This window comes from Myotis yumanensis, unplaced genomic scaffold (assembly GCF_028538775.1).
Source record: "Myotis yumanensis isolate MYYU_CA2020_CCGP unplaced genomic scaffold, mMyoYum1.0.hap1 SCAF_14, whole genome shotgun sequence".
Taxonomy (NCBI): domain Eukaryota; kingdom Metazoa; phylum Chordata; class Mammalia; order Chiroptera; family Vespertilionidae; genus Myotis; species Myotis yumanensis.
In genome coordinates this window covers 39,845,612-39,867,578 of record NW_027223765.1, presented here as the reverse complement: position 1 = coordinate 39,867,578, position 21,967 = coordinate 39,845,612, and the positions used below count along the sequence as shown (strand labels likewise).

General features: G+C 62.5%; 2 protein-coding genes across 2 annotated transcripts in view; one reads left to right on the top strand and one right to left on the bottom strand.

Annotated features, from left to right (window-relative positions):
- Positions 1 to 2,115: 2,115 nt before the first annotated feature.
- Positions 2,116 to 10,780, top strand: NT5DC2 (5'-nucleotidase domain containing 2). Its single transcript, XM_070390712.1, has 14 exons — positions 2,116 to 2,380; positions 6,113 to 6,297; positions 6,426 to 6,500; positions 6,761 to 6,816; positions 6,955 to 7,048; positions 7,243 to 7,371; positions 7,480 to 7,540; positions 7,618 to 7,720; positions 7,821 to 7,922; positions 8,134 to 8,215; positions 9,877 to 9,963; positions 10,048 to 10,188; positions 10,271 to 10,335; positions 10,418 to 10,780. The coding sequence occupies exons 1-14, from the start codon at positions 2,158 to 2,160 to the stop codon at positions 10,677 to 10,679; spliced, it is 1,665 nt and encodes a 554-aa protein (XP_070246813.1). The 5' UTR covers positions 2,116 to 2,157; the 3' UTR covers positions 10,680 to 10,780.
- Positions 10,672 to 21,967, bottom strand: part of STAB1 (stabilin 1) — a 26,573-nt gene continuing 15,277 nt past the window's right edge. Inside the window, exons 29-69 of the mRNA XM_070390711.1 lie at positions 21,761 to 21,891; positions 21,488 to 21,599; positions 20,977 to 21,054; positions 20,792 to 20,890; positions 20,549 to 20,647; positions 20,299 to 20,430; positions 20,000 to 20,128; positions 19,754 to 19,810; positions 19,298 to 19,381; positions 18,657 to 18,852; positions 18,437 to 18,532; positions 18,302 to 18,347; positions 18,122 to 18,198; positions 17,790 to 17,915; positions 17,518 to 17,591; positions 17,322 to 17,396; positions 16,945 to 17,067; positions 16,606 to 16,653; positions 16,332 to 16,409; positions 16,094 to 16,240; positions 15,568 to 15,708; positions 15,421 to 15,480; positions 14,905 to 15,081; positions 14,736 to 14,822; positions 14,475 to 14,624; positions 14,327 to 14,383; positions 14,063 to 14,246; positions 13,553 to 13,702; positions 13,357 to 13,461; positions 13,095 to 13,202; positions 12,820 to 13,013; positions 12,587 to 12,731; positions 12,375 to 12,508; positions 12,121 to 12,286; positions 11,926 to 12,035; positions 11,722 to 11,841; positions 11,492 to 11,641; positions 11,321 to 11,425; positions 11,091 to 11,237; positions 10,898 to 11,014; positions 10,672 to 10,816 (exon numbers count right to left, since the gene is read on the bottom strand). Of these exons, the coding sequence (XP_070246812.1) occupies positions 10,760 to 10,816; positions 10,898 to 11,014; positions 11,091 to 11,237; positions 11,321 to 11,425; positions 11,492 to 11,641; positions 11,722 to 11,841; positions 11,926 to 12,035; positions 12,121 to 12,286; positions 12,375 to 12,508; positions 12,587 to 12,731; positions 12,820 to 13,013; positions 13,095 to 13,202; positions 13,357 to 13,461; positions 13,553 to 13,702; positions 14,063 to 14,246; positions 14,327 to 14,383; positions 14,475 to 14,624; positions 14,736 to 14,822; positions 14,905 to 15,081; positions 15,421 to 15,480; positions 15,568 to 15,708; positions 16,094 to 16,240; positions 16,332 to 16,409; positions 16,606 to 16,653; positions 16,945 to 17,067; positions 17,322 to 17,396; positions 17,518 to 17,591; positions 17,790 to 17,915; positions 18,122 to 18,198; positions 18,302 to 18,347; positions 18,437 to 18,532; positions 18,657 to 18,852; positions 19,298 to 19,381; positions 19,754 to 19,810; positions 20,000 to 20,128; positions 20,299 to 20,430; positions 20,549 to 20,647; positions 20,792 to 20,890; positions 20,977 to 21,054; positions 21,488 to 21,599; positions 21,761 to 21,891 (4,671 nt within the window). The 3' untranslated portion in view covers positions 10,672 to 10,759. The remainder of the gene's footprint in view (positions 10,817 to 10,897; positions 11,015 to 11,090; positions 11,238 to 11,320; positions 11,426 to 11,491; positions 11,642 to 11,721; positions 11,842 to 11,925; positions 12,036 to 12,120; positions 12,287 to 12,374; positions 12,509 to 12,586; positions 12,732 to 12,819; positions 13,014 to 13,094; positions 13,203 to 13,356; positions 13,462 to 13,552; positions 13,703 to 14,062; positions 14,247 to 14,326; positions 14,384 to 14,474; positions 14,625 to 14,735; positions 14,823 to 14,904; positions 15,082 to 15,420; positions 15,481 to 15,567; positions 15,709 to 16,093; positions 16,241 to 16,331; positions 16,410 to 16,605; positions 16,654 to 16,944; positions 17,068 to 17,321; positions 17,397 to 17,517; positions 17,592 to 17,789; positions 17,916 to 18,121; positions 18,199 to 18,301; positions 18,348 to 18,436; positions 18,533 to 18,656; positions 18,853 to 19,297; positions 19,382 to 19,753; positions 19,811 to 19,999; positions 20,129 to 20,298; positions 20,431 to 20,548; positions 20,648 to 20,791; positions 20,891 to 20,976; positions 21,055 to 21,487; positions 21,600 to 21,760; positions 21,892 to 21,967) is intronic.

Genomic DNA, 21,967 nt, shown 5'->3' with positions numbered 1-21,967 from the left:
CCGGTGAAGCTAGTGCTGGGAGTCGGCGGCCGTCACCCCACTCCCCTACCCGCCCCCCCGCTCTGCCACCGCCATCTTTTCCTTTAAGTCCTGATGGAAGTGATGACCCTCTGATGGACTAAGCGTGTGCTGCACCGTAATATAATTGCAATTACGCAACGCCTTGCATTTATTTCGGAGTCCGTGAACGGTGACCAGACTTCTAAAAATAACAGAATTTAATATGCCTTGTTGAAAGCTGAACTTGGTCATCACAACAAAAGTCTAGGTAAGCATTTTGCGACAAGCAACCCTAAAATTAATGAAAAGCTTTCCTGTGTGGGGCACTTACCGTTATGAAGGGACTTGTACGTGCTTTTGATACATCATCTCACAATCATAGAAGAACTTAATGGTTCAACACGGATGGGCTTTGTTAAACCACATCTCTGCCCCACACATAGTCCCTTAGTCTGTGCCTCAGTTCGCTACACAAAATGGGGACCTTCCTCTGATGCTGTTAGGACTTAGAGATAATACAAATAAAGCCTGAAGTATAATAACTGATCAATTAGATTAGCTGCAATATCATCATCATCATGATGATTTATTGAACCCTAGCTCTTTCTGTGTGTTCCGAAGCCTACTGGACCTCGCCTCTATTTTCATCATCTCCTTTTCCAGACGGAGAACTGAGGAGTTGAGGTTAAGCCAGGCAGAAGCGGAGATCTGACTTGAAGGCCTTCACTCTTGCTGAGGTCTTTAATGAGGCTGTCACCTCATTACCTCCGAGAAGGGAGACAACTATTAGACAATCAAAGAAAATAAAATGAAAACTAAGACCCAAGAAGAGAGTTTGGTGATATAGGCACAAAATCTACAAAAACAGGCTGGAAACGAGAGAATGACAGCAGGGCCCCTGGATAACCTGCCTTCTGGGGCCAACACGTCCAACTGCCCCACTCGATGCTCCCTCCGTCTCCCTGGTGACTCTGGGGGCCCATCTCCCGCCCAGAGGAAGCCCGCGTGTGGCCGGTTCCCCAGGGCGCACCTGCTCACTGACTCCTCGGGTGGGCGCAACTGTGGGCCTCCATCCGCATCAGCACCCGGCCAGGGGGCTGACACACGGTAGGTCTTCAGCCAAGGCACCGTTCTGTTCACATGTATCACACCCTGGGCAACAAAGTGTCCAGAGGGCCAGCTCCCCGCTAACAGCCCACCCGAGCTGGTCCGTCTCCTCGGGGCCCGGGCATTAACTGATACACGTGCGGACTTGGAAAACGCATCTGAATCGCAGAAACAAGGTGGAGAGTGGTCCCAAGCAGGAAAGACGAATTTTGCTGGAAAGGCTAGCGACGTTGCTAGAAGAGACCGAGGCATCTCAGGGGGGCCTGCGCGGGAAGCCAGGAGGGGGCTGGCCGGTGCAGCCATTAGCTGAGGTCGCAACTGGCAGGCGCAGTGACGCCTGGCCCACCGCCCAAGAGCGGAAGGCCCGGCCCTGCCGCGAGTTAAAAGGAGTTAAAGAGGGTCACCTGGGTGAGGTGCGGGGCGGAAGGGAAGGGGCAGCTTCGCGTCGGCTGCGCTGCGGGCCTCGCCATGCGTGGGGCCGGCACCGGGAGCGCGCGCACGGTAAGGGCTCTTTATCCGCTAACGGGGTGGAAGGGACCTCAGGTCAGCGGGCAGAGGCGGGTAAGGGATCCCCACCGCGGGGCCGGGGGAGGGCGGAGGAGCTAAGGTCAGGAGGACTGGAGGTGGGGGAAGGGGAGGGAAGACCCGGCGTGGAGGAGGGAGAAAGGACAGGACGGGGCCGGGTGGACCCGCCGCTCCCCGGCCGTCCGGAGTCTCCCGGGAACGGCTGTTCTTAGGCCCCCGACCTCCCGAGAGGGGAACAGAAGGAGCCGCCATCGCCGCCGTGGCTTCCTCCGGGGGGCGCAGAGAACTCCGCCGCGCGGGAGACTCGGGGGAGGGGAAGGGGGCTGGGGAGCCCGACCCGCCCCGTCCCGGGGCCTCCCGCCTCCCGGGCCAAGGGGCGCGCCTATTGGCCGGCCTGGCTCCGCGAGCCGCACCCATTGGCCGGTCTCGGTGAGGAGCACGCGGCCACCGTGGCGGGCGCGCAGTCGGGGGTGGTGGACCAGCCGACGGGCCGTGGGCTCGGCGGGCGGGCGGCGCGCAGCGGGCATGGCGGGCGTGGGGCTGCGGGCGGCCGCTCGGCGCTGGCTGCCGTGCCCAGGCCACGGACGGCCGCGAGCCACCTCGTCCTCGCCCTCCTGCCCCGGCTGCGGCCCCCCGGGCCCCGGCGCTCCGTGCTCTGCGCCCGCCCCGGCCCCCGCTGGCGCTGGCGGCTCCGAGCTCAGCGCGCACCTGTGGGCTCGTTACCAAGACATGCGGAGGCTGGTGCACGGTGGGTGAGCCCGGGCGGGACGGCGCCGGCGGGGGGTGTCCTGGCGGCTGCAGACGCGCGCGGGGGCACCGCCCCCGAGCCGTCGGGGTGCCGCTCTTGGTGGGGAGCGCTGGGACTGCGCAGGCCGGGCGGCTCTCCGGGAGCGGCTCCATTGGGTCGTCCCGGGAGCCTCCGGGGACCCCCGACGCCTGGAGCGGACGGGCAGGAGGTTTGTTCGCAGGCTCCGTCTGCAGGAGCTCAGGGCTCCTGAGGCGACCGCGGAATGTAGGGGCCCCGCCTGCCGGGAGGCCGCTGCGGAAACGCCCCCAACCCCTTGTTCTCGTAGGGGACGTAGTTGGGGCGGGAGCAGCAGGGACAAAGCCAGCCGGCGGCGCTGGCCGGAACTGGCTCCTAGGGACTGGCCGACCTCGGCGTCCGCTGATCAGACTTGCAGGCCCCCTGGATTCCGCCCTGGAGGGGAAGGAGGGAGATCAGGTTGCTCCAGTCCAGAAGGATTGCTGCGTCCTTGGCCGGAGTGCTCACTCCGTGTCCTGTGGCCGCCTCTCTCCCCTGCAGGATGGGCTGGAGGCCTGAAGCCTCCTCGAAGAGGGGCGGGCTGGGCCGGCCTGGTTGAGAGAGTTGAGAGCGCTGGTGTTTGCTCAGGGGTCCCCTGGGGCGCTGACTCTGCAGCACACAGATGTGGTTTGGGCCTTGGCCCTATCACTGTCCAGCTGGGTGGTGCCCAACAGGCCTCACCCTCTCAGACCCTCAGTGTCTTAGGTCAGCAGTTTCAACCAGTGCGCCGCAAGAATGTTTAAAACATGCAATACCTGAGTATTGAGTCAGGGGCACTGACCTCTTTTCCCTTAGATTGTCAAATAAAATAATGACAGTAGCCGTCCACTGTGAATTAGTCAAAATTATACCTTTCGTTTTTTTGGTCAGATCGACAAAAAACTTACTTTTGGGTGTGCTGCAGAATTTTAGTAATTGGTTTGTGTGCCATGAGATGAGCAGGGTTGAAAGTCACTGTCTTAGGTGTAAAACAGTCCTGGTGCTTCTGTCGCAGGGTTGTGGTGATGGCGCAGAAAGACCCAGGACAGGAAGGGCAGGGAGCCTCTCCCCGGGGGTGACAGGGCTTCGTTGTCTGATAAGACAGGGGCCCCGTTTGGAATGTTCCGGCTGATTGTGTGGAGGCCTGGGAGGGTGGGTGGACCAGACTCACCTCTTGAGAAGCTGGAGGCAGAGCAGTTACAGCCCTGAGGAATGATGGTTTTGAAGCCCATGGGGCTCTCTGAGGATGCACTGCCCACCCTGGGTGTAGGGAGCAGGCCTGGGATGCTGTTTAAGGTTAAGACCTGCTGAAGAGCAGCTTGAAGAACCTCCCTCACAGGTGTTGGGGGAGGGGCCGAGGGAGGAGTATTGGGCTTTGCCTCTCAGGGCTCCCTGGGTCTTCAGACCTGCATGGAGACCCCAAGCTCCTCTTGATGTGAAAGGGGCGGGTCATTTGCTAATGCCAGGTGAGTGCAGGGTGAACCAGCCTTCCTGGCCCCTTCCAACTCCAGCCAGCCCAACGCCCCTCTGGCTGGGTTTTCTAGGTCTTGGGCTAATGCCTTTGGGCAAATTGTTGCCCAGTGCCAGGCCCCAGGCTAGTCCTGCCCCCTCCCACATCAGAGGGAGGCTAGGCTGAGGGTGGCCAGTGAGTAAGGCAAGTGGAGTGGCTGAATTCAAATCTCTACTCCGCTGTCTACTGCTGGGTAGTTTGGAACATGACTTTACCTCTCCAGTTTCTTCCTCTGGATGGTAGAGGAATAAGTGTGATCACCTCACCAGACTGGAGTGAGGATTGAACAAGTTGAGCTTCTAAGGCACCTAGCGCGTGCACCCCGCAGCAGCTGGGAGGGTGGCACCCACAAGTTGACTTGAGCAGGGGAGGCTTTGGAGCTGGGGGCTGAGGAGGAAGAAGGGTGGGGGCTGGGCAGTGAGACCAGTGACCTGTGTGGGTGAGGGGCACCTCCTGCTCACCGGGCCCTGAGCACAGCCGCCTGTGGCAGGGAGTGGGACCTGTGGCCCCAGAGCTGTGTGTTTTTTCAGTCCAGAGGTCGGGTCAGGAAGCCAGGCCCTGTGGGCTGTTTCCCCATCCTGCTTCGTTCCTCGGAGAATTGTCCATCCGTGGGAACATCCTCAAGGGGAGAGGCGAAAGCCTGGACTTGGCCAGAACTCTGCCCACAAGGGGCCGTCCTGCCGAGCAGACCCCTCCCCTCCTGGGGACCACCGGACATTGTTGGTGCCCAGGAGCTCGGGGCCGTGGGGAGGGGAAGGCCCAGGTCCTGTTCACACCAGGTGAGGGGCCTCTCAGAAGCAGCTCCCTAAAGGCTACAGGCAGCTGTCGCTCACGTGCCTCCAAGTGAGGAGTGTTTTGTCTGCACCCAGGAATCGTCTTCTAAACAGCTGCTCTGTGCCAGGCCTGGGTTGGCCTGGGTCCACCAGAGGAACCAGCCACACCAGTTCTCCCACCCACTCCCTGCATTGGCCCCAGCGGAGAGAGGGTAGGGGTGGAGCCTCAGCCTGGGAGCTCATCAGCAAGTGTCTGTTTCGGAGCACAGGCAGCTGGCAGGCAAGGGCTTCTGCTTTGAGAACATGACTGACTGTGGCTGCAGCAGGAACCCCTAGAGGCTTGGGTGTTTGCTTGGACTTCAGCCACAGGCTAGAGGTCTCCGGAAAGGAGCCCCTGCAAGGCTCCTGTGCACCTTGTCCTGTCTGCTCCCTTCCCCCTGCAGCCCCTGCTCCGTGAGCAATGAAGGGACACCAGGACGAGGAGGCGCATCGACCATTGAATCCTGCTTTGCCACAGTGCAGAGTGGGAATGCTACACAGAGCACATTCCGTGTGTCCCTCTTGGTGATAATTCCGTAGGTTGGCACAGTGTTTTAAATATCTTTATTGGTGCAATTTTTATTTCCCCTTTCAGAGACAAGGAAACTGAGGCCCCAAAGTGAGGTGACTTTCCTGAAGGCACAGCCATGAGGATGAGGGTTTGGTCTGATCTCTCTGACTTCAAAACCCATGCCTTTCCCCCACCCACCTCCCCAACTGTACAGATGAGGAAACTAAGGCAGATGAGCCTGGGGACTCCAGAGCCCACTCTGCACAGTGTCCCACTCGGCCCCTCTGGAGCAGCCAGGGGCTTGGAGTGGTTATGGCTGCATCCTCAGAGGGAGCAGCCTGGGTAACGGCCCAGATCCCGACATCACACGTCCTGCCTGTCGTAATTAGCAATGTTCCCTGGCTAGAGGCAGCAAATGTCATTATGTGGGCTGGCAGGCCGCTGAAATCCTATTAGAGAGGCCTTGATTCAAAGGCTGGCAGGTGCTCAGAGCTGGGAGCCTGAGTGGCAGGCGGGCTACCCAATACCTCCCACTCCAATAATGTTCCCAAGTCCCGCCCCCAGCCTCAGGCAAGGGGAGGGGGTCGGTCCGATGGGGCTTCGTGCACCTGGTGGGCTGCAGGTGATGGTGAAACAGGACCGCACGGTAGTTCCAGCCGTTGCCAGCTCTGCCTGACCCCAAGCAGGTGACCCTGGGCAATGACTTCTCTCTGAGCCTCTGCAGTTTGACCACCTGCAGCATTGGGCTAAGAGGACCCATCCTGGGTGTCTCGGGAGACTCCCAGGGCTGGGCACCTGGAAAGTGCTCGGTAACCGTTTGCTGCTTGCGTGATCATCATCTTCACACTTGCATCTCCTTCCTCTAGACCTCCTGCCCCCCGAGGTCTGCAGCCTCCTAAACCCAGCCGCCATCTATGCCAACAATGAGATCAGCCTGCACGATGTCGAGGTGTATGGCTTCGACTATGACTACACGCTGGCCCAGTACGCAGACTCGCTGCATCCAGAGATCTTTAATGCCGCCCGGGACATCCTGATTGAGCACTACAAGGTGAGGCTAGCCAGGCAGGGTTCCCAGGCCCTGGAGAGCAGGTGGCTGAATTGATCCCCTGAAGCCGCTGCTCAGCCAGCAGTGTGGCCCTGCCACTGGCTCAGGCCTGGTCCACTTTACCCCCACAGTACCCAGAGGGCATTCGGAAGTATGACTACAATCCCAGCTTTGCTATCCGTGGCCTCCACTATGATATTCAGAAGGTGAGTGGCTAGACCACTGATTCCCCCTGGCCCCTCCTTACTGGTTGTGTATCAGCCACTTTCTTGGTCCCCCATCCCCTGTGGAGGGAGCTCATCTGTCTCACCCTGTGGCCTCATTCATAGCTTTAGCTTCTTGGTGTGTATGTGATCCCCTTGATACCATCCCACTGGGGCTTCAGTGTAGGGGGTGGAAAAGGCTGGCTCATGGCCGATGGCAGGCTCCTTCCTCACTGCCCATCCCGCTCTCCTGGTGCCCCCAGAGCCTTCTGATGAAGATTGATGCCTTCCATTATGTGCAGCTGGGAACAGCCTACAGGTCAGTGCTGCCTCTGCCCTGACCCCACCGTAGTCGTCCGCTCCAGGTCACACTGTCCTGCCTCCCCCCACTGTTCCCCACCCTGCAGTCTGCCCGGGCTCAGGACCACTTGGGACTGATGTCTGTGTGCCCACCCAGGGGCCTGCAACCTGTGCCAGATGAGGAGGTGATCGACCTGTATGGGGGGACCCAGCACATCCCACTGTACCAGATGAGCGACTTCTATGGCAAGGTACTCACTCTGCTGCCCAGGCAGCCCGTCAGTGATCTCAGTGTGGGTGCTGGCTCCCTAGGAGGCCAGGCCCACGCCCCTGACCCACAGGCTGCACCCTCTACCAGTGTCCCGAGGCACATTTGGAGCCCTTGGTCTTCAGAGCTGGGGGTGGCGGGGCTGGAGAGGTTGCTAAAGCAGTGCCCCCTCCTCAGGGCCCCTCCATCAAGCAGTTCATGGACATCTTCTCGCTGCCGGAGATGGCGCTGCTCTCCTGTGTGGTGGATCACTTCCTGGGCCATGGCCTGGAGTTTGACCAAGCGCACCTCTACAAGGATGTAACGGTGAGGGTGCTGGGCCTGTTTGGGGTGGCAGGGAAGGGGAAGTCCAGACACAACAGGGCAGGCCCTCCTGGACACCACTGCACCTCACTGTCCCTCCACTGCCCCCAGGATGCCATTCGAGATGTGCACGTGAAGGGCCTCATGTACCAGTGGATCGAGCGGGACATGGGTAAGGGTGGACGGTGGTTGCTGCAGCCTGCCTGGGCAGGTGCAGGGCTGGCTCTCACAGGCGCATCTCCCCCCTAGAGAAGTACATCCTGAGAGGGGATGAGACGTTCGCGGTCCTGAGCCGCCTGGTGGACCACGGGAAGCAGCTGTTCCTCATCACCAACAGCCCTTTCAGTTTCGTGTGAGTCCCGCCCCACCCTGGTGGGGAGGGGGGTCCAGGTGGGAGCAGGCTGGCCCCAGCCCTCAGACCACCTGTCCCACCTCTGCCCTTTCCTTTCCAGGGACAAGGGGATGCGGCACATGGTGGGTCCCGACTGGCGCCAGCTGTTCGATGTGGTCATCGTCCAGGCGGACAAACCCAGCTTCTTCACCGACCCGCGCAAGTATGGGCCTGGCAGGGGCGGCGGGGCCAGGGAGTGGGGTTGTAGTCGTATTTCCGAATGCCCTCTGGGCACTGCCCTGTGTGCTTGGGGTGCGGATGCCCTCTTGGTGGCATGTGGCAGGTGGCCCACGTGAGCAGGTGGGCCTTTGCAGAGTGGGACCAGTTCATGGTCTTGCCACAGACTAAGTCACACCCTTTACCCCCGACCCTAGGCCTTTCCGAAAACTTGATGAGAAGGGCTCGCTCCAGTGGGACCGCATCACCAGCCTGGAAAAGGGCAAGATCTATCGGCAGGTGAGGGCCATCGAGTTGGGAGTAGCACCTGGATGAGTGGGTGGCTCAAAGGCCAACCAAAGCCCCAGGGGGCAGTGGCATCGCCTCCTGGGGCACCAGGGAGTGGCTCTCAGGGCACAGGCCTAGGCAGTGTCAAGGGCTTGGCCTGAGGGTCAGGTGGCCTGCATTTGAATTCTCACTCCATCCTGGTTGGCAGAGGGAGCCTCGCCGAGTTACTTGGCCTCTTGGTGCCTTGCCTTCCTCATCTGGTGAAGAGGCATCATACTCAGCTTGAGTGGTGGTAAGGCCTTGGATGGCCAGGCGCTCGCTAAGTGTCCAGTAAAGGGCACTGTTACTGCTTGGGGCTGTGGACTCTGCCTGGTTGGAGAGGTTCCTGGGCCTCTAGTTCAGTGGTCCTCACGCTGCTGCTCTGGGAGACCTCCCCTGCCCATTGCCTAGGAAGATGAGAAGGCGAGAAGAGGCCTGGTAGGGGGTAGCGGGGGTGGCTCTGAGCTGGAGCTGATTAGGCATTTGGCCCTGGAAGGAATGCGGAAATCCTGGCTGAGCTGCTGAGGGGGGTGTCTTGGGGGCTGGAGCTCTAGGAGCTGGGGGAGGGAGGAAGCCGCAGTTGGGCCAGAGGCACAGCCACCGGGAGCAGCCTCACTACCCAGTGTGGAGGCCTGGCCTGCAGGCACTGCTCCGGCTCCCAGCCTGCTGGCCCCCGTCTTCATGGCCCCGTGGGCAGACGTTCCCTTGCTCTGAGGGTTACGCAGCTTTGCGGGGAGCATGTGACTCTCCCTTTGGCAGCTTTCAGATGTTTCCTTACGCCTGATGCTCCGAAGTGTGTGTGTTGGATCCTGCTTGGTTCTTGTCTTTCTTTGCTCCCTCCCCTGCTGCTCAGGCTCCTTCCTGACTCAGCATCTGTGCCTCCAGGTTCTTCCTCTTGGTTCACTCAGGGCACATCCCCTCTGCCCATCATACCTCCCTCTCCTGCAGGTCCCTGAACCTCAGCCTCTCCACTGAGCTCCTGTCAACAGTGAAGTCTTTCGCAACCACCTGTGCTTTCATCTCCCTGGGCCTCCTGCTTTAGTGACTCCTTTTTGCTGAGTAGCAGTTCTCACCTGGGGTGTGGGTGCTTGCCCTGTGGCTGCTGCACTTCCTGCTCGGGCCCCTGGCTTCTCCCCTGGGAGCTTCCTCTGTTGTGTCTGAGCCTGGCTGAGTGTTTTCATCTTTTCTCCAGCTTCGGAGCAGGAGGGGCAGATGGCCTCAGTGAGGTCTGCCTTTGGTCTCCCGGGTCCCTCTGGGCTCAGGCCAGGGAGGCCAGAACTTCAGGGCCATGGGGTCGCTGCTGCCGTTTATTTCCCCCAGAGTGGACTCGGTCCCTCGCCTGGGGTGGGTGTGAGGCCTTGGGGAGGGGAGACTCTGGAGGCACACGGGCACCGTGCCAGGCCTACAGGAGACCTTCCTGCAGCAGGCGACCCCCTGCCTGAGTGTGAGGCGGAGGTAGCAAGGGCCAGAGCCCAGAGGAGACAGCAGGCCACGGGAAAGGGCAGCCCAGCATCCGGCCGAAAAGGCCTCGCTGTCTGAGATCGGGGAGAAGGGGTGGAGAACCAGGCGTGCTTCTGGCAGCATGGGAGTCCCTTGGGTCCACTGGGCTCAGCCGTGTCCCCTCCTGTCCCCAGGGAAACCTGTTTGACTTCCTGCGTCTGACAGAATGGCGTGGCCCCCGTGTGCTCTACTTTGGAGATCACCTCTACAGTGACCTGGCGGTGAGGGGGGCAAGACTGGGCCTCTGGGCCGGGGAGGGTGCCCCCCAGCTGGGGCTGACCCTTGTCCTCCACCCTGCCCCCCAGGATCTCATGCTGCGGCACGGCTGGCGCACAGGTGCCATCATTCCCGAGCTGGAGCGTGAGATCCGCATCATCAACACGGAGCAGTACATGCACTCGCTGACGTGGCAGCAGGCGCTCACGGGGCTGCTGGAGCGCATGCAGGTGCGTGGCTGGCCAGATTTCCCGGGGGCGGGACCAGGGCTGCCACCTGGGCACACACCCAGGGCACACTTGTCTCCCCCAGACCTACCAGGATGCCGAGTCACGGCAGGTGCTGGCTTCCTGGGTGAAGGAGCGGCAGGAGTTGAGGTGAGCAGGGTGGGGCGAGAGCAGGAGCCCCGTCCGCCCCGTCCTGTGTGACCCCTGGAGTGCGTCCTGTCTCCCTCCCCAGGTGTCTCACCAAGGCCCTGTTCAACGCTCAGTTTGGGAGCATCTTCCGCACCTTCCACAACCCCACCTACTTCTCACGGCGCCTCGTGCGCTTCTCCGACCTGTACATGGCCTCCCTCAGCTGCCTGCTCAACTACCGCGTGGACTTCACCTTCTACCCGCGCCGCACGCCCCTGCAGCACGAGGCGCCGCTCTGGATGGACCAGCTCTGCACCGGCTGCATGAAGACGCCCTTCCTCAGTGACATGGCCCACATCCGCTGAGGAACCTTTATTGTCCAGAACAGGCCCCGCCCTCCTGCCCCGATGGCAATAAAGGGGTCTCTCCCGCTGCCTCTGCTGCGTCACTTCACTGCGAGGATGCTCTGGGTGTCGGGGAAGTCCTCCTCCAAGAGCGAGTCCTGCAGGGAGGACCCAGTGGGCTGGGCTGAGACCAGGCCCTGGGCCCACGTCCCCCCACTCGCCCCGTCCCCCACACTCACATCGAAGGGCTCACAAAAGGTTTCGTTGCTGCCAAAGGCTGGGTTGGGGATGGAGACCAGGGTTGGGCTGGTCCCTTCCTGCCACGGGGAGAAGTCGTCGTCAGCGTCATCTTCTGCCTAAGAAGAGAGGTGAGTGGTGAGGGGCCTAGAGCAACATCCGTGACCCCAACCCCAACCCGCCACCCAGCCCTACCTGGAAGACAGAGAAGCCAAAGCCGGCGGCCTTGCCTCGGGCACGGAGGTAGCAGGCTCCAGCCACCAGGCCCAGCAGTGTCCCAGCGGCTACCACAGCCCCCACGCCGGCTGCCACAGGCCGGGCCTCGGGTGCCACCACCGCCCGCTGCACACAAAGAGAACATCAAGGACATGGCCACGCTGTCTCCGCCCTCGCAGCTCTGCCCGCTCCCCACCCCCATTACTCACGGGCTGTGGGGGTGTCAGGAGGGGGCGGGCCAGAGTGTGGATGATGCCATTGAAGGCCATGATGTCCCACACGATGACGCGGCCGACCACAACTGTCCTTGGGGCCTGGAGGGAGACCAGAGTCAGGTCCGGGGGGTGGCGGGGGGGTCAGGGGGGAGGGGCCAGACTTACCACAGGGGCCCGAGAACTGTTGTCCGAGCCCACACCACTGACGGCAAGTCTGAGGCCTGAGCGGGAGAGGAGCAAGGTACCCTGGCTGACGTTGGTGCTCAGGAAGGTAGCATTGGAGGCGTGCAGCTCCAGATCTGGGCCACTCAGTGTCTGTGGGCAAAGCCAAGGCCACTCACCCTGCCTGCCGGCCTGGGCCAGCCAGAGGGAGCAGGCCATACCCCGCTGGTTACCATGTTGTCCACAAAGCCCTCATTGACCGGGACAAAGAGCGTCTTGTAGGTGAGCTCATCGTCCAGGAAGTCCAGGAAGTCGAGACCTCGAGGAGTGGCATTCGCATAGTCCAGCAGCATCTGGGAGGGTGTGGAGACAGGGCTGTGAGCAGGCTCCCTCCCCAGGGACCCCAGCTACCCTGAACCCCCCGGGCCTCTGCACACCCCGTAGAAGGTGGAGAAGTTGGCGGTGGCGGCTAGTACATCAAGCAGCTTTCCGTTGCACATGCTGATCCCATCACCCACAAAGCCATCGCGGCATCGGCAGGCCACATCTGCGGGAGAGGGGGGTTCAGTGGGTTGGTGGGGCAGTGGGAAGGGGCAGAGCGGGGGAGTGAGGCATGGTGGGGGCGGCTGCACCTTGCATACGGTAGCAATAGGCATCCCAGCGCTCGGACAGGTTCTTCCGGGTGCCCAGGCTGACTACGCCCACCTGACCAGCACCACAGTCTGCCTCAGGGAAAACGACGGGGTGGGCGGCTGAGCCGTTGGCCAGCCAGCCCACAAGGCACAGGTGGAAGCCCAGCTGTAGAGGTAGGGGGCGATGTTGAGACCCAAGGCCCAACTCAAGGGGCTCCCACAGGCTTGGCTCCATGCTCCTGGGTCCCACGCACCTGCTGGGCAGCCGAGAGCTGAGGAAGAGAAGCAAGGACAGCTCCCTGGGCCCCACATGCTGCCTCAGCCTCAGAGAAGTTGAGACCATAAGGGCCGCTGGTGGCCTGGAGGTGGAAGACACCAGCCCGTTTCTCTGCAGGAGGGAGGGAGGGATGCGGTCAGTTGGGGCCCTGAGATAAGAAACAGGCACGGAGCAGGCAGGGAAGCTCACCCTGGTAGTGCAGGTCTGTGCACACGGCATCCATGTGACACGGTGGGGGCTGGCCCAGGCAGCGGTCCACGGGTGGCTCGGGCTCCTCCAGACACTGCAGTCCATCACCCACATAGCCGGCGTGGCACACACAGCGCCGTGTGTTCTGGGGCAGGGGAGCAGGCAGGTGCCTTTGAGGGATTGGGAACCCACTGGGACCTCCCCACCCAGCTGCTGGGCTCCCCCCTGCTCACTGGGCCGGTACTCAGGCAGTCCGCATGCTCGCTGCAGCCCCCTCGGTGGCTGTCTTCGCAGGGGTTGCGGGCCCGGCAGCTCCAGCCATCACCCTCGTAGTCTGGCAGGCAGGCACAGGTGACCACTGTCCCTACCTGGCTGCAGTTGGCATGCTCACTGCAGCCACCACGACCATCCTGGCACAAGTCTGCCACTGGGGAAGGGAGAGAGTGACTGGACCAGGTGACAGGAGGGGAATGGGCCTCCCACCTCATGTCCCCTCCCACCTGCTCACCTGTACACGTGTGGCCATCCCCTTCGTAGCCCAGGCTGCATTCGCAGATGTTGCCTGCACGGCATACTGCCTGGGGTGCACAGGGTGGGACACACACAGGCTGCAGCTCTGTCCCCAGGGCCCACCCCACATATCAAGGTTAGTAGTTGCCCTCCTGGATGCCCCCAGCTCCATCCCACCCACCCTCAGTGCCTCCACCTGAGTGTGCAGTTGGGGCATGCACTGGTGTGTGCAGGGTGGGCACCAGCACAGGGTCACTCACCCAGCTGCACTTCACAGAGTGGCCCAGTCCAGCCCTCGTCGCAGAAGCAGTAGCCAGAGCCCCCAAGGCCCTCATCACAGTGGCCATGAGAGGTACAGCGACAGGCTACAGAAAGCGACAGCAGGAGGAGGGAGTTGGCATGTGGGCCAAGGGAGTGGGGGGGGTGGGCAGGGCAGGGAGGGGCAGGACAGCCCACCTCGGCAATGGGGCCCAAAGGCCCCTGGGGCGCAGACTTCACAGGCTGTCCCAGCAAACCCCGAAAGGCACCTGCACTGCCCGCTGCCGCTCATGCCGTCCACACACACACCACGGTTACTGCAGGGGTGGCTGGCACCCCCAGGGCAAGCTAGGGGTGGGGGTAGAAGAAGTGAAGTGGGGCCAGGGACTCTCCTCAGGACTGCCCCTGTCCCCCACAGCAGCCCCAGCCCAGGCACACCGTCCATCCTCCACCCAATGACAGCCCAGGTTCTTCAGATGCAGCAACCCACCCAAGTCCCCACGCTGCTGAGCACCCTCCAGGCCCCCAGCACACCCCACGGGGTCCTTTACCATCTACACACCCATTTCACCTCTTAGAGCCTCTCCTAGTAAATCCACACACCACCCCCAGCCCCTAAGCTCCCCAACCCCTCTCAGAAATGGCCAGGTCTGTGCCCTCGGCAGCCGGAGGAGCCAATCAGCAGTGTCTGCCACCTCGGATGCTCACCTCGGCACTCACTGCCATAGTGGCCAGCGCAGCAGCTGGGCTTCCAGGTGGTGGTGACACAGTTGCGGTGGCAGCCCCTGGCCAGACTTCGGGGCTGGCCCCAGAGGTTGCGCAGTGTAAAGGAGCGCAGCGCAGGCGATGTCCACAGCTTTGAGAAGTAGCGCAGGCAGGCCTGGGGGCTTCCCTGAGCCAAGAGGAGTCAGGCTGCAAACAGCCTGAACTTGGAGGTCCTGGGCCCTACCAAACCCCCACTCAGCTCCTTACCCGCTCCTGTGAACCCTCAGGACATGGCGGTTCCTGCCCGCAGATGCTGCAAATCTTCTGGAAAGAATGGGAGCCAATACAGCAAGGTCAGGCGGATGAACGGTACAGGTGGGCTTGGGCCCTTGCCTGTCTACCTCTGCCCCCTTACCAGCCACAGTGGCTGAATCTCAAAGTGGTCACAGCGGGCTCCAAGGCTAGGTGGTTCCAGCAGCTGGTCAATGCCATAGGCCAGGCCACCTTCAAAGGGCAGGTGCCGCTGCACAATTCGGGCGTCATCCTCACCCACCATGAGCTCACCCTGCAGGCAGAGGGTGTGGGATACATGGGGCTCACAGATGTACAGCAGCCCAGCCCTCAATGCCAGGGCCCCTGCCTCCTTCCCTCACTCCAGCCATCTCCCCAGACTCACCGGCCGAGCCCGGCTGCACGAGAAGGAAATGGGGGTCCCGTGCAAGGTGCGAAGTGGGCCCAGGTTGGGCAGGTCAGACGCCAAGGCCTGAGCAGATGAAGCCATGGTTGGAGCTGGGCAGGCAGGCTGGGTGGCAGTCAGTGGGGACCAAGGTCGGGGGTGCACCCACCTCTATGTTACGGATCACGTGGCCCAGGAGAATGGCTACCAGCTTTTCATGGTGGTCCTCATGGTACAGCCAGGCCTGGCGGTCGGGCGGCAGGGCTCGTAGGGCAGAGTCTGTGGGCCACAGCATTGTGAAGGGCCTATGGGACTCATCATGAAGTAGGGGCAGGACACCAGCCACCTGGCAGGGAGGACGAGGTGTGCAGTCACAGCCTAGTCAGACTGGAGGGCGGAGGTAGGGGGCTGGGCCACAGAGACCTGGGCAGCCTCCCCACCAGCCACACTCCTCTGAAGCCACCTCAGGCAGCTACGGGAACATAGAAGGGATAAACTTGCACACACCCTGACTACTGTCAGGTACGTGGGCACACAGAGCCAGCGCATCCCTGTGCCCACACACAAACATGGCCTGAACGCACACAGGGGGCAGGTCTGTACGCAGGTTGGTGTGCACAGCCGAGCACAGACACACACACGTGCATTTGTGCACACACTAACAGGCTCACACACAGGAGCATACCGTCATAAGGTTGCTGAAAATCTTGTAACCGAAGCTGTCCGCAGCGGCGGTGACATTTCTCTAGGGAAAGGCGCTGGTGAGCTGTGCGTTCAGGTGGGGAGGGAGGAGGGATCTCCAGCCCCCAGCCACCTGCCTTCCAGGTCATACCCGCAGGATCGGGGCATCCTCAGGCTCCCAGTGCAGCACGTCCGGCGGCAGCAGGACACGGTCAATGAAGTGCAAGATGCCGTTCACCGCCTGGTGGTCACTGCTCACCACTCGTGCGAAGTCATTGATGTAGATGTTGCCCTAGAGGCGAGGCCGAAACTGAATGAAGGCGATTGGTGGCTCAGGAGCTGTGGGTGGGGCCTGAGGCAGGGACGGAGCCTTGGTTGGGCAAATCTTCTGGCAGGTGGGCGGGATCGAGAAGGAAGGGCGTCTCACCTCTCAGGGAAACAGCAGGGGGCGCAGGAGGGATGGGGAGCGGGGACCCACACGGGGCCAGGAAACAGGCCCGTGGTGGTGGGCAGGGTCCAGAGTGGAACTCAACCCCGACTCACTGAGCCCGCTCAGGCCCAGGGGAAGGGAGAGGGTCTTAAACGCATGGGGACAGGCACAGGCTCGCAAGGGCGGGAGCTCAGAAGCAGGAGTCCTGGGTCTGCGTCCGCTCCTGTTGGGGTAGGGCCTGGCTCACCTCCCTCTCGCTGAAGCGCAGTGTGTGCCCCGAGAGCGTGGTGACATAGCCTTCCTCCAGCAGGTCGGGGCTGCGCAGCTGCCGGCAGCCCACCACGTGGTAGTGGAACACCAGCTGGCGATGGGCTCCGATCCGGGCCAGTTCATCCTGGAGGAGGAATCGTCAGGGTGAAGGGGAGCCCTGTGCCGCCTTCGCCACGCAACACCCAGCCCTCCAGCCTTGCCCTGGGAGCTGTTACCCGCGACAGGTTGGTCATCAGATCTGCATGCGGCACGAAGACTGTGAAAGGCCCGTTGCCCTTGAGCTCATTGTATTGCTGGGGGAAGAGGGGAGACAGCTGGAGTGGAAGAGGGGCAGCCGAGGACCAACTCGGGCCCGCATGGATCTTCCGGGAAGGAAGACCAGACCAGCCAACCCCCTGAGCAAACAAGATCACCAAGGCCCAGGCAGGCGGGGCCTGTAGGTCAGAGCGCCCAGGCAGGACAGAGGAAGTGGAGGCACCGGTCACTCACCAGGAGGTGGAGGCTGAAGAATGAGGCGTTCCTGTCGTGAAGGAGTTCCTGGGGGGGAGCAGGGCGGGGAGGACCAGCTCAGATTTGGGACGGCCCCCACTTAGGGCCAGGTGCCTGTCCCCGCACCTGCAGCCCAAGGTCTGGCCAAGACAGAGATGAGGACAGGAAAGCCAGGGGGTCTGAGCTAGGGGCAGGATGAGTTTCATGGACCATCGGCCCGGTGGAGTCAGGAGTCAGGCTCAGGGTCATGGTTGGGCCAGGATCAGGATCAAATCATGGGTCAGACCCAAGCGGGACAGAGCCAAGGCTGGGTCAGGAGTCCGACCTGGGCATCATTACCAGTCTGACTTGGCCACGGCAGGTGAAACCATCGCCCACACTGCGGGCTGGGTCACAGGTGCACGTCCTCTGACCATCTCCTGTGCTTTTGCACACGGCATAGGAGCTGCAGCCTCCATTATTCTGGCGCAAGGACAGGAGAGACATCAGTAGCTCCCAGGACTGTTCTGCCCCAACCAGCCCTGGGAAAGGGGCCAGGAAGATGCCTGTCCCACACCCCCGGCCCCCCAAAGCTGTTTCCTACTGAGAAGCCAGTTTTGAGCCTATGGGGAGGCAGCTCATCCTTCAGAGGCCCTTAGAACCCTGCTGGGGACAAGGAGGGCTGGTTCCTGCCTGGTCTCCTCCCCCTTGAAATGGGGTGGAGCTTGGGGCCTGACCTGGGAGCAGGGGTCCAGGAGCTCACAGGTCCGGATGCCGTCCCCATGGTAACCCTCGCGGCAGCTGCAGGAGACCTGTCCCAAATCCTGATTCGGGGGCTGCTGGGACCCAAGAGTGGGCCAGCACCCTGGACAGGAGTACCCGGCCCCCAGCCCTGGTCACCCCCCTACCAGGGCCCAACCCTGCTGTGCTGACCTGCTGAGGACCTGTGGGAATACATTCTGCGTGCACGTGACAGCCCCCATGGTGGATGAGACAGCTGTTAGCTTCTGGGGGGAGAGACATTGGGATGAGGGGGGCCTTGGGTGCCCCCTGCATTCATCCATTCATTTGGGTGCTCATCCCCTACTCTCAGCAGCCTCAGGACCCACACCCCATGAGCCCCTCAGCCCTTCTTAGTCTGACTGAGATCAATGAAACCAGACCCCTGGTCCCACATACACCCAGGTTGGGGATCCCAGCCTCACCCTGGCACAGCTCCCCATCGCCCGTGTAGCCATCCAGGCAGGTGCATGTCCGCTGCCCAGGTGCCACCTTGGTGCAGTTGGCGTGGGGGGAGCAACCCCCATTGTGATGAGCACAGGGGTCCACCTCTAGGTAGATGATTCCAGGGAGTTGTGAGGAACAGGCACGGGATGGAGTGGGGACAGGGGAGGGCAAGGGCGAAAGGAAAAGTCAGAGGGAGGCTAAGACCCGAGTGGGACAGGGAGAGACTGGATCTAGGAGGAGTGGAGAGGGCTCTGCGGGGAATGCCACCCCAAAATTTCATGGGGAGCTCGGGGCTTCAGTGTGGCTGGACCTGAACAGGAGGTGCCGTTGCCCGAGTACCCCGCGGCACAGACACAGGCAGGGGCCGCCGCCGAGTCCTGCATGCAGCTGGGAGGGATGACAGCAGTCAGCCGATGCCCGCCCAGCAGCCCCTGCCCTGACCCCAGTCCCCCCACCCACTGCCCACCTGCTCCAGGCCGAGCTCACTCACTTGGCATTAGGGTCGCACTTCATTGGGCAGTGAGGACCAGAGATTTCTGGGGAGTAGGAGGATGGGATGGTTCTGGTCATTCAGACCCAGAAACTGCCTCCCAGGGTCACCTGCCTCCCCTTTGGGGCCACTCACTCTGGTCACAGCGTCGGCCCTGCCAGCCCACATTACAGACACAGCTTCCGTCCCCTCGCAGCCCCTCCTGGCACAGCCCGTGGGCACAGGCACACACTGGGAGTGGACAAAGGAGGACAGGAGTTACCCGCGGCTTCTGTCCTGCCCCTGCTGCAGTATCTCCGTGACTGCTGTCTGCGGCCAGGATACCGACCGCTCCTGCCCCCTCCCCGGTCCTCACCTCCAGTGCAGTTGGGCCCGTAGCGGCCCAGCTCACACATCTCACAGGCTGTTCCGTGGAAGCCCTCGTGGCAGCGGCACTCCCCACTGCCCAGAAGCCTGTCCTGGCACTGTCCGCGGCCCGAGCACACCCCACCCAGACCCCCCGGGCATGGCTCGCACAGGGTGCCAAAGAAACCGGGGCAGCAGTCGGGCACCTGCGGGGAGGGGTGCAAGGAGAGGCCCGCACAGGCCAGGACAGACATCAAGGAGAAGCAAAATGCTGGGAGTGGGGAGGGCATCTTGGGAACAAAGCCAGAGGATCCAGGGGGAAGGAGCCCATGGACAGCCCTCCCCGTGGCAGGGCTGTGCCAGGTCCCACAGTGAGGGGCCACGCTGGACCCAGGTGCTGCCCCTGGGGCTTGGCTGATGGTTCACTCTGGGCCTTTCTTCTCCCCTCCTCCCCCTCCCTGGGGGCATGGCCACAGGAACAAACACTGGCCCCTCTGGCCTCGACCTGTCTCTTCCCCTTTTCCTGGGCCCTTGCTTCACTGGCCTTGTCTAGTCCCAACCCTGCTTCTGCCCTTGACATCTAATCTGGGCTCTCCCCGGGCCCCCACTTCATTCTGGTCAAAGATATGGGTTTGAAGGCTCAGGGCAAACCTGGATCTTCTTGGCACACGTGTAAGAGCAGCCCCGGGAGAAGGAATAGCCAGATCGGTAGACGCAGCTCTTCTTGGGAGTGTCCTGCAAATGGGAACAGGCAGGAGGGCTCAGCCGGTGGCTTGGGTAGGGCAGGACTGTGACCGGGGAGACAGACAGAGGGACCACAGGTCTCAGAGGGTAAGGCATGAGCAGGAGAGCAGAAGGGGCAGCTAGATGAGACACAGAGACCTGCTGAGAAGAGGGCGGGCAGGATCCAGGCCTGGGCCACAGGTCACAGGCCTCCGGGTGCAAGTCTGAGTGAGGCCTGCTCCGGGCAGACCTGGGCCCAGGCCTCCTGGCCTCTACCAGGGAGTGGAGAGGCCATGCCCTCCCAGTGCCCCACACCTGGGCGAGCAGAGCTGGGGGCAGGGAGAGCAGGTGAGGCGGGGATGGGATGCGCCAGTCCAGCCTCACCTCCAGCTCAAAGCCCCGAGAGCAGCGGAATTTCCGGGAACAGTTCACACATTTCTCCTGGGGGGTAGAGGGGGGTTGCGGAGCGTCAGGTGGTCCCTGGGAGGAGGCCCCAAACCCATCTTCCTTCCGGCAGGCTGACAGCTCTCCTATCCCCGACCAAGGTTCCCGCCTGACAGGCCGCACCTCCCAGCTCTGAAAGGCAGCTGCCCTCCCCTGGCCCTGCAGCTCACCCTCAGGGCCTCTTACCCGCAGGGACTCGGCATGGCTGTGCAGGCAGCGGCTGGAGCCCGCCGTCAGGACTCCCGACAGGCCGAAGAGCGAGCGGCCAGGAGCCTCCAGCACCGGGCCTTCCAGCGGCACGTGGTTCACCTCAGGCTGGGAAGTGGGGCAGGAGGCTCGGCTCAGCCCAGCCCAGCCCAGCCCAGCCCAGCTCAGCCCAGCCCACCCTCACCTCAGGGCTGGGCTATCCACGAACAGGGGGCTCCCAGACGGAGGAACTCCAAAGAGAGGGGGCCTCACGGTCAGGTCTCCTTGTCCCCACAAACCTGGCCACTATGGTTGTAGAAGACAAGCCAGTGAGCCGGGCCCAGGAGGGAGTTGCGGTGTCCGCCCCTCTGCAGGGTTTCGGAGGAGAGCGCCTCCCCCAGGACCACATGGTGTCGCACTGTGTCCGCATCCTGAGGGAAGGAGAAGCTCAGGGACTCCCGGGCGACCCAGGGCCCCGGATGTGGCTGGCATTCCACCCATCGTGCCCCTTTGCGCCCCCCCCCCCCACCTCCGTCCCAGTGACCTCACCAGGCTGCTGTGGTTGCCCAGGGCCTCCAGAGAGTGATTTGTGGGCACGAAGATGGTGTAGGCAGTGGCAGCCTCAATCTGGGGCACCAGACTGTAGTTCTAGGGACAGGGGTCAGGGTCAGGGTCAGGGAATGGCAGAATCGCATCATCACCCTGGGTCCTGACCCTGGGGGCCAGCCAGCCGCCTCCACACCTGGGGAAGGGCGCTCCTGACCATGAACTCCCCTCTCCTCTCGCCCTCACCTGCAGCAGCTCCCGGAAGAGGTGGAAGGCAGGCACCGAGTCCAGCTGCTGCAGCAGGCCCTGCCCCCGCGGCGCGTCCTTTCTGGGAGGCAGTAGGACCTGTAACAGAGCATGGGGGCTAGTCAGCAGGTCACTGCCCTCGGCCTGCCTGGGCGGTGCCCTGGGCACACTCCCCGCCACCATACCTGGCTGAGGATGTGTAGGACACCGTTGGTGGCAAGGAGGTCAGCCACATCCAAGCTGGCATTCTGCACCCAGACTTTCTGGAAAGCAGCAGGCAGAGCTCAGCCACAGTGGACACAGGCAGACACGTAAGAGTGGGTGTAGCACCAACAGAGAGGCTGCTGGGCACACAGGCACCCACAGGTGGCCCTCAGCCTGGTCCAGACACCCTCAGACTCAGGAGTAACCAGATGGGCACACGGACCCTCAGCAGGGCCCATGCATGAAAGGGGGGTGTGTACACACAAAGATGGACAGACGACTCCTGGCAGGGCAGTCTCTGCTAGACCAAACGCTGCCCAGCCCAGCGGCAAAAGTGTCCCTGGCACACCCTCCGAGCCCAGCCCTGGGCAGGGCGAGGGGAACCCAATCTCACCCCCTGGGGTCCCTGGTCCAGGAAGCCTGCAGTCACTCAAGTTCCCTCCCTCCCATGCCCTAGACGGTCCCCCCTTCTGCCCAGAGTTCACCACATACCCCACTGATGTTGTGAATCTCCCAGCGTGTGGTGGGGCTCAGGGTGGCCACCTCCTGCCCGCCCAGCCGGGCCAGCTCCTCCTCCGAGAGGGCCCCCTGGAGGAAATGGGCCCTGCGGGGATAGTGGGGGGACCGCAGGACAGATCAGTGAATCTGCAGAGACCTCTGGGACGGGGCTCTCCCCAGGGGTGGACACATGCCAGGCAGAGAACCCCGGGAGGAGCTGGCCTCACACAGAAGCCCCCCCCCCAGGGCCCGACCCTGGCTGCCCACCTGACCAGTTGTGGCAACATCCTCGGCTGCAGCCAGAAGGCCTGGTCCTCAGGGCTCAGCCTGCGGATGGCAGACTCAGAGGGCACCAGGGCTGTGACTCGGCTGTCGGCAGGAAGCGTGATGCCAGCTCTCTGTGCATGCCGTGTGCAGAGGGACGGGAGGAGGGTGAAGGCAGCCCCCACCCTGAGATTGCCTGCTCCCAGCCTC

Bases quoted from the DNA above. Each gene is read 5' to 3' on its own strand.
- NT5DC2 (XM_070390712.1), top strand. From the start codon at position 2,158: ATGGCGGGCGTGGGGCTGCGGGCGGCCGCTCGGCGCTGGCTGCCGTGC. The intron at 7,049-7,242 runs GTACTCACTCTG...CCCCCTCCTCAG, and splicing joins TGAGCGACTTCTATGGCAAG to GGCCCCTCCATCAAGCAGTT. The intron at 10,189-10,270 runs GTGCGTGGCTGG...TGTCTCCCCCAG, and splicing joins GGCTGCTGGAGCGCATGCAG to ACCTACCAGGATGCCGAGTC.